Raw genomic sequence first — 14,758 nt, forward strand, 5'->3', positions numbered from 1 at the left:
TCATGATAATCAGCTCATCTTAGAAATAACAATAACCACTAGTAGAACAAACAGAATGCACAATCTTCAAACCAGATGAATCTGTTGAGGTTCTTGGTTGCGAACAACAGCAAACAACTCTGGCCAACTCAAGCAGAAAAGGAATTTATTGAAAAGCTCTCCAAAGCTCAGAACATCAACAGAAAGGCCTAAAAACCTGGCAGAGAAAATGGGCAGAAACTGAGGGAGACTGGGTGGCAGGAGGCCCAGGGACAGCCCTGACGGGACAGTGCCATTAGCACTGTGGTCCTGGGCACATCTGTCCCCATCGTCATGGGTCTCAGTATTACTCACTCCGGATGAGGAGTCCCATATTGGATCACTCAGCTGCCTGGGTGCAAGTCGTGGGCCACAGGTAACGTCAGCGGTGGAGAGTGTCTGGACGGCTTTCAGCTTCTGCAGTGGGAGCCTGAGTCTGGTCTCCAGCGAGAGTCACACACTGAGGGATTCCTGCCCCTCACACACAAACACACACAACGGGAATGGAGTGCAAATGTCTGGGGACCCCCAGAAGGCAACTCCTCTCTAGAAAGAAAACCTGGGACAAAAAACTTGTTGGATCCATTAGAAGGCACATGGGGAAGGGAGGGAGACTCTGAGAAGTATACAAAATGAGGCGGGCCCCCCAGACGTCAGGACTGGTTTAGAAATACCAGCTGATGACCTCAGAGTAGATGTGAAGTGCTGTGTGTGTACGTTTTCTGAGCAGACACTTAGCAGAAGGAAGGATGGACAGATGCAGCTGTTTGTTGAGACTAATCTTGGGACTCTGAATTCCCAAAGAAACCCTTTTTTTTTTTTCTTTTTCCTGAGAAGAATGATTCCAGTATGGTCACCCTGGCCCTCAGAGATACTGGCCGAAAAGGTGGTGTGTGATGGACCGTGGGACGGACAGAGGACCCATCAGAAAGGAGGCGACGATGGACAGGGAGACAGCAGACCCGACGAGAACGAGGAAGGCTGGTTGAGAGTGAAGGATAAATCTGTCATAGGGGCCACAGAGCAGGAAGGAGGCAGTCATGGTCAAGAGTTCACACTTCCAGAAATGGAAAAGCTCCTGGAGGTCCTGGGAGTGAGGAGGTAACCTCAGCGCCCAGAGGGCGGCTGGAGTAGAGGCCTCAGGAGCTCCAGGAAAGATCAAGGGCAGAAGCCAGGGCAGCAGTGGGACACCCATGTGGGATATCCAGTGCCACCCAGGAGAATGGCAAGAGCAGAACAGCACAGGAAGTAGAGAGAGCCCCAGCTCTTGAACCCGGGAAGAAGAGGGATGTGGGTGACTGCAGCCAAGAGGGGAAATGACTCGAGCCCCGGATGCACCAAATGCTTAGGAAGGGAGGGGGACTCTGGGCCTGGGAGCAACACTGGGCGCTCAGGGACATGCTGTAGGGGACTGTGCTTCCAGGAGTCAGAGGGCTGACCTTTCCATCTCCATCTCTTTTTCCCCAGGGCTGAGCCCAGAGCTGCTCCTTCCATCCTCCGTGGTAACTGGTGACCTGTGACAAAAAGGACCTATCCGCTGACATGCTGGGGAGACACTTGAGAGATGGGCGTCCATGTACACTAAAGGGAGCCATGCCTTCTAACAGCTCACGTCCCCTCTTCCCCGGTCAGCCCAGTGCCCCTCGGCACGTAGCAGGCCCCTCAAGGGCCCCTCAGGCCCATGAGTCATCTCTTATTTATTTATTTGACAGACAGAGATCACTAGTAGGCAGAGAGGCAGGCAGAGAGAGGAGGAAGCAGGCTCCCCGCTGAGCAGAGAGCCCAATGAGGGCTCCATCCCAGGACCCTGGGATCATGACCCAAGGCGAAGGCAGAGGCTTTAACCCACTGAGCCACCGGTGCCCCCCATGAGTCATCTCTGACAGAGAGGCCCCCCGGGAGCCCACAATTAGTCTCTGGGGACAACCGCAAGCTCCGGCTGGAGTCAGGGGTCTGGCTGCTCCCCCTTTGCCACCCCAGGGCTCCAGGAGCTCACTTCGGAGGCCACTTGCTGCTCTGTTCCTTTTCACATGTCCCCATCCATCTTCCATACAGTGGCTGTCGCAGGAGAAGGAAGCTATCTCTGCGTGATTTTCAACTTTTTTCTTTTCCTCCAGACTTAATCCTTTCTTTTAAAAAGTTACAGTAAAATCCACATAACATAAAACTTGCTATTGTAACCACTGAAGTGTCCCGTTCAGCATTAAGGGTCCAGTTCAGCGGAAGTGCATTCACACTGCCGGGCAGCCGACCTCCAGAAATTCTTTTATCTTGCCAAACAAACTCTGTACCCATTAAACAACTCCCCATCTCCCCCTCCCACCAGCCCCCAGCAAGGGTGGTTTTTAATTATTTCAAGTTGTTTTTATTTTTGCTTACTGGTACTTGCCAAGTTTTCTACAAAGAGAATTTGGTATTTTTATAATTGAATTTCATAACTCCAGAACTCTGTCCACCACCCTGGGCAATGCCACCACTTCACAGGCAGGGGGGTCCCGGGCCTGAGCTAGGGAGCGTCTGTCTGCAGGGGGAACCGGGACAACTGACCTACAGTGCGAGCCTCCTTCACCCAGGGGGTCCTGAGTGAGCACTGTGTCAGCCCCCAAGCCTTTGGGATGGGGCTTCATTTCAGGAGGCGACCTACCCGTCCCTGTCTCTCTTCTCACCTCACAGGGCCACTCCTTGCCCTTGGTGGGCCCATGTCTCTTGCCTCCGGAATCCTCTGGTCTGTCAGGCCCAGGGTTCTGCTCACCTCAGACCCCCAAACCAGCTCACGTGGAGGCAAGGACAGAGGCGGGGGGCAGGGGGCAGGCACTGGCCCACAGTCCATGAGAAGCCAAGAATAGGCCCGGAATGGCTCTCAGGGCAGGTGACTCGGGGGTTGGAGGGGACAGAGAGGTCAGGGAGGGAGCAGGAGTTAGGGGGATGGTGGGATGGTGAGGAAGTCAAGAATAATTTCTGCCTTGTTGAGCTTAGGTTTTCCAGCAGCTTTGTTACAAGATGTGATTTATGCACACACAAAACCACAGGTAAAGTGCAAAGTGGGACCCTCTCAAATGCCAGGGCCACTTTTATTTTGCAAACAAGGGACCAAGGCTGGGGAAGGTGATGCCACAAGGCAAGGTGGTAGCAGCAGGGCTGAGATGGGAACAAGGTCCCCTGGATCCCTAGCACCCCTGGCGCCCAGCCACCCCTCCAGGTGGAGACCCAGAGCCGAATGAGTGGCAGAGGGGGACCACAGAGGGTCAGGGTGGCTGGGGTCCCGGGGACAGACCAAGAGCTAGACAGGGCCCGAACAGGCCAGAACCTGCAGAATCTCAACGAGAAATGGGAAGGAAAGTGGGGCCCCCTGAACACATTTCAGAAACCAGGGGTGGGGGTGGGTGAGACCCCAGATGGAGGCTTGCTCTGCCCGCCAACCAGCTGCCTTGTTTCTGTAGAGAACGATCTCACCTGTGGGCCGAGGGCTCTAGAAAGCACAGGGCAACCTTATTTCCTTTCCAAAAACTTGGGTGGGGGTAGGAGTCGCCGAGGGGCCAGTCCGAGGTTATCGGCTAAAGTAGGGACGGGATCCAGAGGGGGACAGGTCATGAAGACATCCCGGCAGAGGAGGGCAAGGATGGCTCCCGAAACGGCGCTTGGCTCTCTGGCCTCTCTGGGTGAAGCTGCTCCCAAGGCTCCACTCAGAAGGGGTCGGTCTCTTGCAGCCCCTAGAGGCCCCCATTCTCAGTCGGCAGCTGGGCCCTGCTGCCCAGGGAGCCCAGGTCATACAGGGTGCTGCCCATGGTCACCCTGCTGAGGCTGTAGGAGTTGTGGCGGGGTCTGTGGTAGCGGCACCGGGTCCCCAAGCACAGGGCTTCCTGGAAAGTCTCCCTGAAGCGGCTTGACATGATGTTGTAGAGCACGGGGTTAATGGCCGAGCTGAGGTAGAAGAAGACTCCGGAGATAACATGCACATACTGGAAGGCCAGGCGCAGACCCTCGGTCCACTGGGACACAAAGCTCCACATGAGGCGGTCAACGTGGAAAGGGGCCCAGCAGATCCCAAACACCATGACCAGCACAACTGTGGGGGTACAGAGGGAAGACTTGGGTGCCTGCCAGACTGCCTTCCCCGGGCTTCAGGGTAGTCTGCCCACTCTCACTGTGCCACCCATACCCATGGTCCATCTGGAAGGTTCTGGAAGGTTGCCTGCCTTAGCCTCAGCACCCCTTCAGAGAGGCTGGTCCCACTACTGTCACTGCCTGGGCAGCGGGTATGTGCCTTACCCCCAGCCACCGGCAGACAGACCAGGTGAGGACGCCTGAGCCAAGATGGCCCCGTCTGGCTCTCCCATCACAGAATCTGCAACTAGATGGCTCTTAGCTAAGAGGTCACCCAGCTTCCCAGAGCTGAGGCGTCAACCAGCCATGCCCTTCCTTGGGTCTCTGTCGTTGGGCTTGTCTTGATTTTTGTCTCTTATTGCTTGTGTTTACTTCTCTGGCTGCCTGTCTTCCCCTGCAGTGCCTTCCCCACCACACCCCAGCACGGTTTTTCCTTATCACCCGCGATTTCCACCAGGATGTTGTTTACAACATCTCCAGCCCGTCACCTGGTGTATACTAGGCCTTCAGAAAGCGAAGCTGGGGGAAGGAGGGAGGGAGGCAGGGACAGAAGAAAGCCAGAGCCCCAGGCCAGCAGCAAGCCCCAGGAAACACCCCAGCTTCCCAGGGTGAGAGCCATCCCAGCTGAGCAGACTTGGTCCCTGCAGAACAAGGGAGTAGGGGGAAGAGGAAGAGTGGGCAGGGGGCAGGTCATCTGCAGTGGGGACTTCACAGGGCACAGCTGAGAGGCAGGCTTGGAACTCTGGGGTCAGGTCCCATTTTCAGAAGCTGCTCAAGTGGACTTGGGTTCTGGGACACTGTTCCTGGGGGACGAGAGAAGTGGGTCTCTCTCTGGGAATGGGACAGTCCCATTTAGCCAGCTATCATCCCATGGCTTTGACCAAGGTCTCCCTACCTCTGTCTTGTCCTGGCTCCCTCCATCTACCTGATTCAGGTCCCCTAGGGTAGGGGGCAGGATGGGGAGGAAATCAAGGACTGACTTAGTATCATTTTCTCTGGCTTCCCCAGGGGCCTTTGTTTTGGGAAAAGAGCCAGACCCAGACCACAGTAAGACCCAGAGCCTCAACCCACCTGGCCTACCCCAATCCACACTTCTGCCCTGACTCTCCTGTGCTCTACACACTCACCCTCACAAACACACATCCTGATGAGTCTCTATGAGGCAGGGTCATTGCCATGGTCCTCCAGGAACCAAAGATATAGAATGGGTGAAATGTATCATCTTGCCCCTCCAGCACCTTGCTCCCCTTCTTTTGGGAACTTTGTTCCCCTCAGACCCCAGCATGTGAGCCTGTGGGGTCTGCAAACCATAGCACCCTGCCACTCAGGCCTGGGGACCAGCTAGGACCTAAGCCCACCAATCAGAATCCTTCTTGGGGACTATTCAACAGCCACTAAGGGAAAAGGGTAGTTACTCAAGGAAGAGGAACTCTCTGTGCCCACAGCAGGGCCTCCCAGGCTGCTCTAGGGAAGGACAGAGCCAAGATACGTTTAGGAGCAAAGATGAGAGACCTGGCAGGGCCAGCTCCCACAAACGGCTCTGCCATCCTGGAATGCAGTCATGTGTCTCTGCCTGGTCCATGGCTGGGTTCCAGGAGTCCGTGCCAAGTCATGGGTGTGCCACCTGTGCACCTGAACGGGCCTCCAAGCTGAGAAGGACCCTGGGCTTTGTTTAATGCTGCACTATTGCTGTCTGGACAGTCCCAGCAATTTTTGAATGAGGGACCCCAAATGTGCCTTTTGCATTGGGCCCCACAAATCATGTGGCCATCCTGCCATTAATCTTTGCTATGAGTTTCTCACCAAGTAATTGCACATATGCGTGCACACACACAGGATGGGGCAGGGGGCAGCAGCGGCAACCCCAAACCTCACACTCAGCCTCCATCATAAACCCAGACGCTCAGCCCCGGGGTCCTGGAAGCTCTAGTTTCACACCCAGGGCCCAGCTCAGCCTCTCTTCCCAGCAGCAACACTTACACAGCATCTTGGTCACCTGTGTCCGGCCCCGATCCTGTGACCGCTGAAACCTGCCACTGTCACTGGACCTGGCCCTGCCCCTGGCCTCCCGCCTGAGCAGCAGCAATCTCTCACGCCGCAGCTGGAGCCCGATGAGCAGGTAGAGCACGCTGATGGTGGCCATGGGCAGGCAGAAGAAGAACAGGGTGGTGATCTGCACGACCAGGTTGTAGAGGGCCCGCGGGTGAACCAAGGTGCATGTGGCCGAGTGGGGCACCGTGCCCCGGCAGGGCAATTCCAGCTGCTGGATGCCATGCAGGCTGGTGTTAGGCAGAGAACAAAGCACAGCGAGGCCCCAGATGGCCCCAAGCACGCGGCGCACGTGGACCCGAGTCATCATGGACCTGGCCTGCAGCGGGTGCACCACGGCCACATAGCGCTCCACGCTCAGGGCCGTGACATTGAGCACGGAGGCCAGGCAGACCGTCTCGAAGAGCAGCGTGCGGAAGTAGCAGCCCCCAGTGCCCAGCAGGAAGGGGTAGTTGCACCACATCTCATAGAGCTCCAGGGGCAGGCCCACCAACAGCACCAGCAGGTCGGACACAGCCAGGCTGAAGAGGTAGTAGTTGGTGGGGGTACGCATGTTCTTGTGACGCAGGATGACTGTGCAGGTCAGCCCATTGCCCACGGCGCCCACCACGAAGATCAGCAGGTATGTGACACAGATGGGCACAAAGAGCTCTGTCTGCTGGGGCCCCAGGTACTTGAGTCTCAGTTCCTCATCGGTGAGATTCAAGTCCTCCGGGTCAGGGAGCCTCAAGGCCCTACTGCCATTGCAGGGCACCAGGCTCCTTGCATCCTGTGGGGACATGTCTCCAGGGAGACTGGAGCAATTGAAGCAGAGAGGAGCCTGTGGAACAGAACGGAGAGACACCCAGAAAAGTCACTCGAAGATCACTGGGAACTCATTAAACCCAAGGGGTGACACCAAGTGACACAGTGACACTAAGAGGGACATCATTATAGATATTTTAGAGAAATAAAAAAACTCTGTCATTCATTGCAAGGTGTATAACAATTTCAGAGATGTAAAAACACACATCTTGGGTGCCTGGGTGGCTCAGTCGGTTGAGCGGCTTCCTTAGGCTCAGGTCATCATCCAGGGTCCTGAGACTAAGCTCCACATCGGGTTCTCTGCTCATCGGGGAGCCTGCTTCTCCCTCTCTCCCTCTGCCTGCTGCTCCCCCTACTGTGCTCTCTGTGTGTCAAATAAATAAAAATCTTAAAAAAAAAAAAAAAGTACATCTTAAAAATGATAAAAAGCAGGACTCAGGGGCACCTGGGTGGCTCAGTTGTTAAGTTGTTAAGTGGCTGCCTTCCGCTCAGGTCACGATCCCAGGGTCCTGGGATCAAGCCCCGAATCCGGCTTTCTGCTCACCGGGAAGCCTGCTTCTTCCTCTCCCACTCCCCTTGCTTGTGTTCTCTCTCTCACTGTCTGTCTCTCTCTCTCTCTGTCAAATAAACAAAATCTTAAAAAAAAAAAAAAAAGCATAACTCAGTTATAAATGTCATAATCCACCAAAGTCTTTGAATAAAGGATGGGTCCTCTGGGGATTAAGCTTTGCAGCAGCAGTGTCCCCTTGGGTCTGTCCCCTTTCAAGCCCTGGACTTCGGGAAAGGGACTCAGTTTTTGGCATCTGGAAAATGGGCACAACATGCAGTACCTGATCTTATCAGAATGGTTTTAAGAACAAGGGATTCAAATCCAGCCTCCCTAATTCTGGGCTGTGTGACCATCTATATGGGAACCTCTCTGTTTCCTTATTGCAAGGATCCAGGCAGTTTAATCTACAAAAGGTACTAATGTGGGGCCAGCCTGACACACAGAAGGCTTGGTTATCAGCCATCTTGCAGTAAGGATCGAGTCCACCATGGGGATCAAGCAAAGGGGTAAAAGGACTAAACACGAGAACACTAACCCAAAAGTTGGTCCTTGTTTCTGTTTCCTATCAGCTGCACTGTTAAAAGTTAAAATATTTGACAACCTTGGCTGCCAGTTCTGAGGTTCCCTCTCCTTTGTTTGGTCCCCATCTCTGCCAGTCCACGGGATATATTGGTTAAGGACCCAGGCCATGGAGCTAAACACACTGGCCTGGGGGTTCAAATGCCAACTCTGCTACACTCTAGCTTCGACGGTGCCTCCTGGTGCCTCAGTCTTCGCATCTGTAAATGGGGGTGTCTACAAAGCTTACCTCATAATTTCTGTGAAGATTAAATATGAAAACACATATAAAGTTCTCAGGGTGTACCTGGTACATTTCAGGTGTGGAATATCAATGAATAGTAACTTTATCCTTACTTCCCACATGGAAAAGGAAGAACAGTCCAAGGGAGGGGCACCTGGCGGGCTCAATCGGTCAGCTTTTGATCTGGGGATTGTGAGTTGGAGCCAGATGGTGGGTGTGGAGATTACTTAAAAATAAAACCTTAGGGGAGCCTGGGCCGCTCAGTCATTAATCTACCGACTCTTGATTTGGCCTTTGGTCATGATCTCAGGGTCTTGAGATCAAGCTCTGTGTCAGGCTCTGCGCTTAGCAGGGAATCTGTTCAGGATTCTCTCTCTCCCTCTGGTCCCCCTCCCTCCTCTCTCTATCTCTCAAATAAATAATTCTTTAAAAAATAAAATAAAATCTTAAAAAAAAAAAGAACAGTCTGGAGATGGGGCAGGGACTGAAACACGATTTGGCTGGGCAGGTGGTTTGGTGGGACAGGCCAGGTGTTGGGGACTGTCCTCCTTAGCCCTTTTGCCAAGCCCACCTGCACCACCACCCCTCCCCTCTGAGCAACCCCGGACTTTCAGACTCCTTTCCTGGACCCACTTCCCCTCCCTTCAGCTCCATTACCTCTTCTCAGTAAGAGCTTGGTGCCCATGTACCTGTGCAGCCACCTTCCAACTTTCTTTCTAGGTCCTTTTCCCTCCCAGACCCCAAGAATTCTTTTTTTTTTTTTAAGATTTTATTTATTTATTTGGCAGACAGAGATCACAAGTAGGCAGAGAGGCAGGCAGAGAGAGAGGAGGAAGCAGGCTCCATGCTGAGCAGAGAGCCCGATGCGGGGCTCGATCCGAGGACCCTGGGATCACGACCGGAGCCAAAGGCAGCGGCCTCAACCCACTGAGCCACTCAGGCGCAAGAATTCTTAATCCTGGCTATCTTCCTCGTCACCAGAACCTCCACCCAGGAGTCTCTCCCAACCTCCTTGCCAGTCCCACACCCGATCCCCGCATTCTGGAATGGAGGGGTATTTTCACTCACCCAGGCGGTTCACCTGCCCCCCACCCCACCCCACCCCCGCACCGCTGCCCGCCTGCACCGCTGGAGCCCGGCCACCAGGGTTTGAGAGGGAATCCCTGAGCCACAGCGAAGGGTCGCCGCCCCGGTGTCCGGGAAAAGACAAGAATAACCCGGAGGCTGTGAATCCCCCGCGAAGTGGGGCGCCTCGACGGGGCCCTCCGATCCCCATCGAGGGAGGGATCCCGGGGAGACCCTCTGCGTTCTTCCCAGGTCCGCGCCCAAGCCCTTCGGCCCGCCACGTGCCCCGTCCAGCCACCGCGATCGCGTTCCCCTACCATGCTGTCTGCGCCTGGTGACATCGAGACGCAGGGCGGGTGGCCGAGACCGAGGAACAGACGCGGCGCCAGGAGCCAGAAGACTGGCAGACAGACAGACGGCAGCCGGCCCTCAACTAGCCCTCCCCGCCGCCCCGCCTGCCGGTGGCCCAGCTGTCCCGAAAGGGACCGCCACCAGGGGGCGGTGCTCTCCCTGCAGCGGCGGACCCGGACACCCTCATCTGGGGTCCCCACACCCCCCCAAACGAGGGCGGTTGTTTCCAAGTGTTTAACGCGACACTTCCAGGAGCACCGTGACGGAGTCCCCACGGAGCCCTCACAACCACCCATTTACAAAAGAGAAAACGGAGTCTCAGAGAGGTGAAGTGCAACTGGTCTGGGTCTCACACCCTGCCCCCCTCCCCCCCCACCCTCGTCTCCCTGCCCCGGGGCTCCAGCGTGCTGACTTATAGCCTAACTCCTTATTATGGTGTCTCTCCAGCCCCCCATCTCCTCCTGCCCCACATTTCAGACTTACCTCAAAGTTCCCTTGCCCCAAATGGTCTCATCCCCCTCCTTGGCTTCAAGTGGGGTCTCCTTTCCCTCCCCAGGCCCAAGTCCCAGGACATCACTGGCCACTCCCTCTCCCTACAGCTATGGGGCAGGTCATCCTCCACTCCCAGGACTGCGGCAGAAGCTCCATTATCCCTCCAGTCTGTCCTCTCACAGCCCATTCTTCTTCCTGAACCCCAGGCAAGGTTCTTCCTTGGCTGGAAAACCTTCCCAGGGCCTCCCCACTTCCTTCTGAAAAAGAACACACCAAAGTCTAGCCTGATGTTGGACCTCCATGCCCCACTAGCTTTTGTGCCCCCCCCCCCACTATATTCCTCACCCCCAAATACCCTGTCTCTCATCCATTCAAATGCTCCTCCAGCCCTCCCACCCCACCCACCACAGGGGTGGGGTGTAGGGAAGAGTCTGCTGGCATCCCAGCCTCCTCCTGCTCTCCCAAGCTGTACACAAGTAAACCCAAAATGGGAGCCCTCCCCTGCTCTGCCTTCTCCTTCAACCAGCTCCTTAGTTGGAAGTTATGTTACCAAGAACTTTCTAGGGAGCCCAGACTCATGGATCTTAGAGGCCAAAATGCTGGCTCCTGGGCCTCTTCCCAGAGTCTGATTCATTTACTCTGGGCAAGGTCCAGCAACCCTCATTTTTGATACATAGGGAGGAAGCCCCAAGCTGCAGAATCAGACTTGGAGAAGCACTGGGAGGGGTTAAATACAAAGTCCCAGGCCCTGGGAAGGCTGCTGGCCTGTAGTGGGAATGGGAAGAGAACAGCCCCTCCGTGCCTTGGTTCTCCTTCCCATAGCATGCGTGACCATCGGTGCTTTGAGACATCAGTGCAAAGACTTAGCACCAGGCTGGCATGCAACCAGCACTCAAAAAAAATCTATGTGATGACCGCTGGAGGTGAGACTTTCTTCTCCCCAAATTTCTCCAGCCCCTACTCTCCATCCATGAGTCATGGTCTGGCCTTGGGGACTGGGAGTCATCCCCTCTCAGAGCCTCCCCCAGGCCTGCCTTCCCAAGAACTCCACATGTAAACACAGGCCCAGGCACAGAGGAAGGTTGCAGGCAGTGCGGGGAAGATGGTCCCAATGTCCTTGGGGAAAAGAATTCTGGGCTTTCCTTGAAATTTAACTACTCAACTCCAGATGAGTGATGCCACCCAGAACCTTCAAGGTCTGGGCTGCTCTCGGAGCATGTATCAGAGGCACAACGGGGCGGGTAAGCAGCATCACTGGGAGACAGCCCACCATGGGGTCACAGGCAGCATTGAGCATATGATGAGCATTGCTGACACCTGCCCCCAGCCCCGCATCACACTCACACACGCGCACTCACATGCACTGCTCCGCACTCACATGCACTGCTCCGCACTCACATGCACTGCTCCGCACTCACTCTGAGCATCCTGAAACTCGGGGTGGACACCCCCGGAGGCGCTCAGAGCCCAGGAAGGAAAGGGGAAAGACCCATTCCTGCCTTCAAGAGGCAGAACGTCTCCTGCCAATGAGGAATTCTGACAGCGGGCTGCCTTGTTCGCAGCATGAAGAGCAGTCAAAGACCATGGCAGGCTAAAGAAAAGGGTAGCCTCCCAAAAGGCGAGGCACAGTGACCATCATGGTTGTGGCTACCCCTGGCACTGTTCGGAGAGCCCTGGGTGCCCCAGCCTCAAGCCTGAGCTTAAGACTGCCATGCAGCGTGTCTCATCAGAACCTGAGGACATCGGCTACCCGCCCTGCTCTATCCTGAGGCAGCTTCCCCAGGGCCATGTTCCCCAGGGATATGTGCAGGGCTGAGGCCTGGAGTAAACGCATCCTAGGTTTTCTGGGTATCTAAACTGCGGTCTCCTGACCCTGGCTAGGGTGTTCAAGGCCCACCTCTGCACAACAGCAAATCTGCCAGGGGAGTGCCTCGGGGCCCAAGGAAGCCATTTGGAAGAGCTCTTGGGTCCCCAAGTCTGTGCAGGGCTAATAGGGCCTGAAGTATATGATTAGCCCCATGGCCCTTCCTCACCCTGCTGGCACCTGAGAGCCACAGAAGGGCAGCTGCCCCGAGCCAGGTCTTCACCAGCACCCCATGAATGGCTTCTGGAACATTCACTGTTCACGGGAAGTTCCCACCCCCACCCCTCCCCTTGCTCTACTGCCTGCAGAGACAGGAAGAGGAGGATGAAGAGGAACCTGGGGATGCTGAAGCACTGGATGGGAGGGAGGGGCCACTCTGTAGCCTGGGCAATGGAGATGGCCCAGGACTCACCAGTAATCAGGCTCTGCAACCATGGAGGGGTGGGTACAGCAAACCCCTGGAGGGAAGAGAGTTGCCACGCTTTCCTAGGAACTTCCCTAGGTCCGACACCTCTTGCCTGGCTCTGTTTGGCTGAACCCAGGCCAGGCCACAGCCAGGAGAGAGAAGAAAGGTCTGAGCCCCTTTGGGGTTTGGGTCGGGGAGTGTCCCCAGTGCAGGGACTGGAAGTGTACCCCACCCAGTAAACCATGCTGTTTGTGTGGTCATCCACGCTCCCCACACCCCCAGGCCTGGGTCTGCTCACAGACACCAGCACACCCAGGGAGAGAGACGGCAAAGGAAGGGTGAGGCCTGGCTGAGAATCCTTGCTGGTACTTCCACAAACTGGTTGTGTGACCTTGGACCTGTCCCTTTGTACTCCAGACCCCAGGTTCCTGGTCTGTACAACATAAGGACAGCACCTGTCCCTCAGGGTGCTGTGAGGATTAAGTGAGGTAACGTGGGTTAAATCATGTAGGCTTGACACACTGAATAAAATGGTAGCCATAACTATGCTCAGAATTCTCTGGAAGATACTAAAAAGCTTCCAGGAGTCCGGGCTGAGGTGGAAGTTGAAGAACAGAAGAGCTTGCTCCACAGGCCTTGGAAGGGCAGGGTCCCCCAGCAAGCTGGGGCAGGAGAGCTACACCCCAGTGAGAAGAAAGAAAATGCAAACTTGTGGGGAGCCTGGCCACAGTACAGGAAACCCAGACCCTGTGGCCAGACCTTGGAGACCAGCGGCTGAAGAGACCTCCAGTGATCTTCACCTCTGCCCCTCCTGCCCACAGAGAGGGCCTCTTGGGGCCCGTTGTCTGGCCCCGTGCTGTCTGAGACCCATGCAGCCTGGCTCTGAACAACCCAGTCTTTCGGGCCAGATCCAGGTGCAAAGTCAGCTGCCTCCTCCCCTAGCGGCTTGCTGGTGCCCCAGGCCCCAAACTCCACCTGTAGCCAAAGGGAGGACAGGCTCAGGTCACACACATTGAGAGGGCCGGAAAAGGCCTGGGTCTCTCTTGTCCTGATCCTTCTTGCTGCCCCCGGGGCGGAGCTGGATGTTACCGGTGATCCTGGGACCTCTTCGTCCGCACCGACTTCCCGGTTAGCAAACCACATTCAGAGGCATCTTGGAAGATCTTTTTGGGATCTTCCCTTTTATGAATGTTCGCAGTTAACTCAGAACCCAAGCCCCCGTGCTCCTGCCAGTGACAGGTGTCAGAGAGCTTGGGGACACGTCAGTCCATGGTGCGTTGGCTGTGTCTACCTTAGTGTTTTTGTTTTTCCTCCGAGTTTTTTTGTATTAGCATAATCTGAGAGTCAGTTGTAGACAAAGTGCCCCTTTACCACGAAATGCTTCAGTTCTGGCTCAGTTTCAGCATTCCATGAATATGATTAATTTCACCTCGCCAGGGACAGGGGTGTACCGAGGGCTGGGTGCAGAGGGAACAGCCAGCCCGGAAGGGGTAACATCCTCTCCCTTAGTATATCTGATAATAGAAAGCAGACAACGTTTAGTTGATCTGATGACCGTTTTACATTTTTGTCAAGATTATTGCCATTCCCAAGGCAGACTGTTCCCACCGCCGACAGATACAAAAACAGCAAATATTCAAAGTCTAGTAAACAGAGGCTTGGGATTCCCAAGGAAATAACATCAAATTGGAGAAAAGAAATGACAAAACCTGCAGGTAATAGAAAAATGACGTGGAATGAGTCTTTCTAAGGTTCTCACGAGGTGAGTGGAAAATGCTGTGCCTATCAACTGGCAACCGTTACACATGGGGAAAGGGGCAGAAGAGGGGGACGCTGAGAGCACGTGCTGGAGGGCTGGGCATCTGTGTGGGTGCAGCAGGCCCAAAGTCGAAAGAAGGCAGGAGTCTGTGTCCTTGAAGGCAGAGTCCAGAGATGCTGTTACAATTCTTGTTGCAAGCGACTATGGGTTCATGTGCCAGGTAAGGATGTAAGTTTGCAAATATCAAAACTGACTGGCTAATTTAGGCAGAATTTCCTGAAGACTGTCAGATAGCTGGAGAACTGGGGAGGCTACTTGGCTGGACCCACCACCCCAGACATGCAGCCAAGAGGCCTGGCGGTGCATTTCTGCACCTGCTGAATGAGGGCCCCAGGCTGGGACCACATCCCCACTTCTCTAAAGCACTTGCCTGGACCCCCTGCCCTGGGTGAGGGAGACCCAGGAGGCCGGGAAGTTGGATCCCACCCTGGTGT

General features: G+C 55.2%; 1 protein-coding gene across 2 annotated transcripts; it reads right to left on the reverse strand.

Annotated features, from left to right (window-relative positions):
- Positions 1-1,782: 1,782 nt before the first annotated feature.
- On the reverse strand, positions 1,783-12,751 carry NMUR1 (neuromedin U receptor 1). Of its 2 annotated transcripts, none has more exons than XM_047722806.1 (3): positions 12,747-12,751; positions 6,103-6,991; positions 1,783-4,084 (listed from the first exon to the last, which is right to left on the reverse strand). In XM_047722806.1, exons 1-3 carry the CDS (start codon positions 12,747-12,749, stop codon positions 3,729-3,731), a joined length of 1,248 nt encoding a protein of 415 aa, XP_047578762.1. In that variant the 5' UTR covers positions 12,750-12,751; the 3' UTR covers positions 1,783-3,728. The 2 variants fall into 2 exon arrangements, with proteins under 2 accessions (XP_047578762.1, XP_047578761.1); XM_047722805.1 differs by lacking the exon at positions 12,747-12,751 and adding an exon at positions 9,710-9,795.
- Positions 12,752-14,758: the final 2,007 nt, after the last annotated feature.

The sequence above is a fragment of the Lutra lutra genome, chromosome 3 (genome assembly GCF_902655055.1).
Source record: "Lutra lutra chromosome 3, mLutLut1.2, whole genome shotgun sequence".
NCBI classification, from domain to species: domain Eukaryota; kingdom Metazoa; phylum Chordata; class Mammalia; order Carnivora; family Mustelidae; genus Lutra; species Lutra lutra.

Excerpts from the sequence above, each read along its gene's own strand:
- NMUR1 (XM_047722805.1), bottom strand. The coding sequence starts at position 9,733 with ATGTCACCAGGCGCAGACAGCATG. Across the intron at positions 6,992-9,709 it reads CACCAGGCGCAGACAGCATG|GCTCCTCTCTGCTTCAATTG; the intron begins GTAGGGGAACGC and ends TCTGTTCCACAG. Across the intron at positions 4,085-6,102 it reads ACAGGTGACCAAGATGCTGT|TTGTGCTGGTCATGGTGTTT; the intron begins GTAAGTGTTGCT and ends GTACCCCCACAG.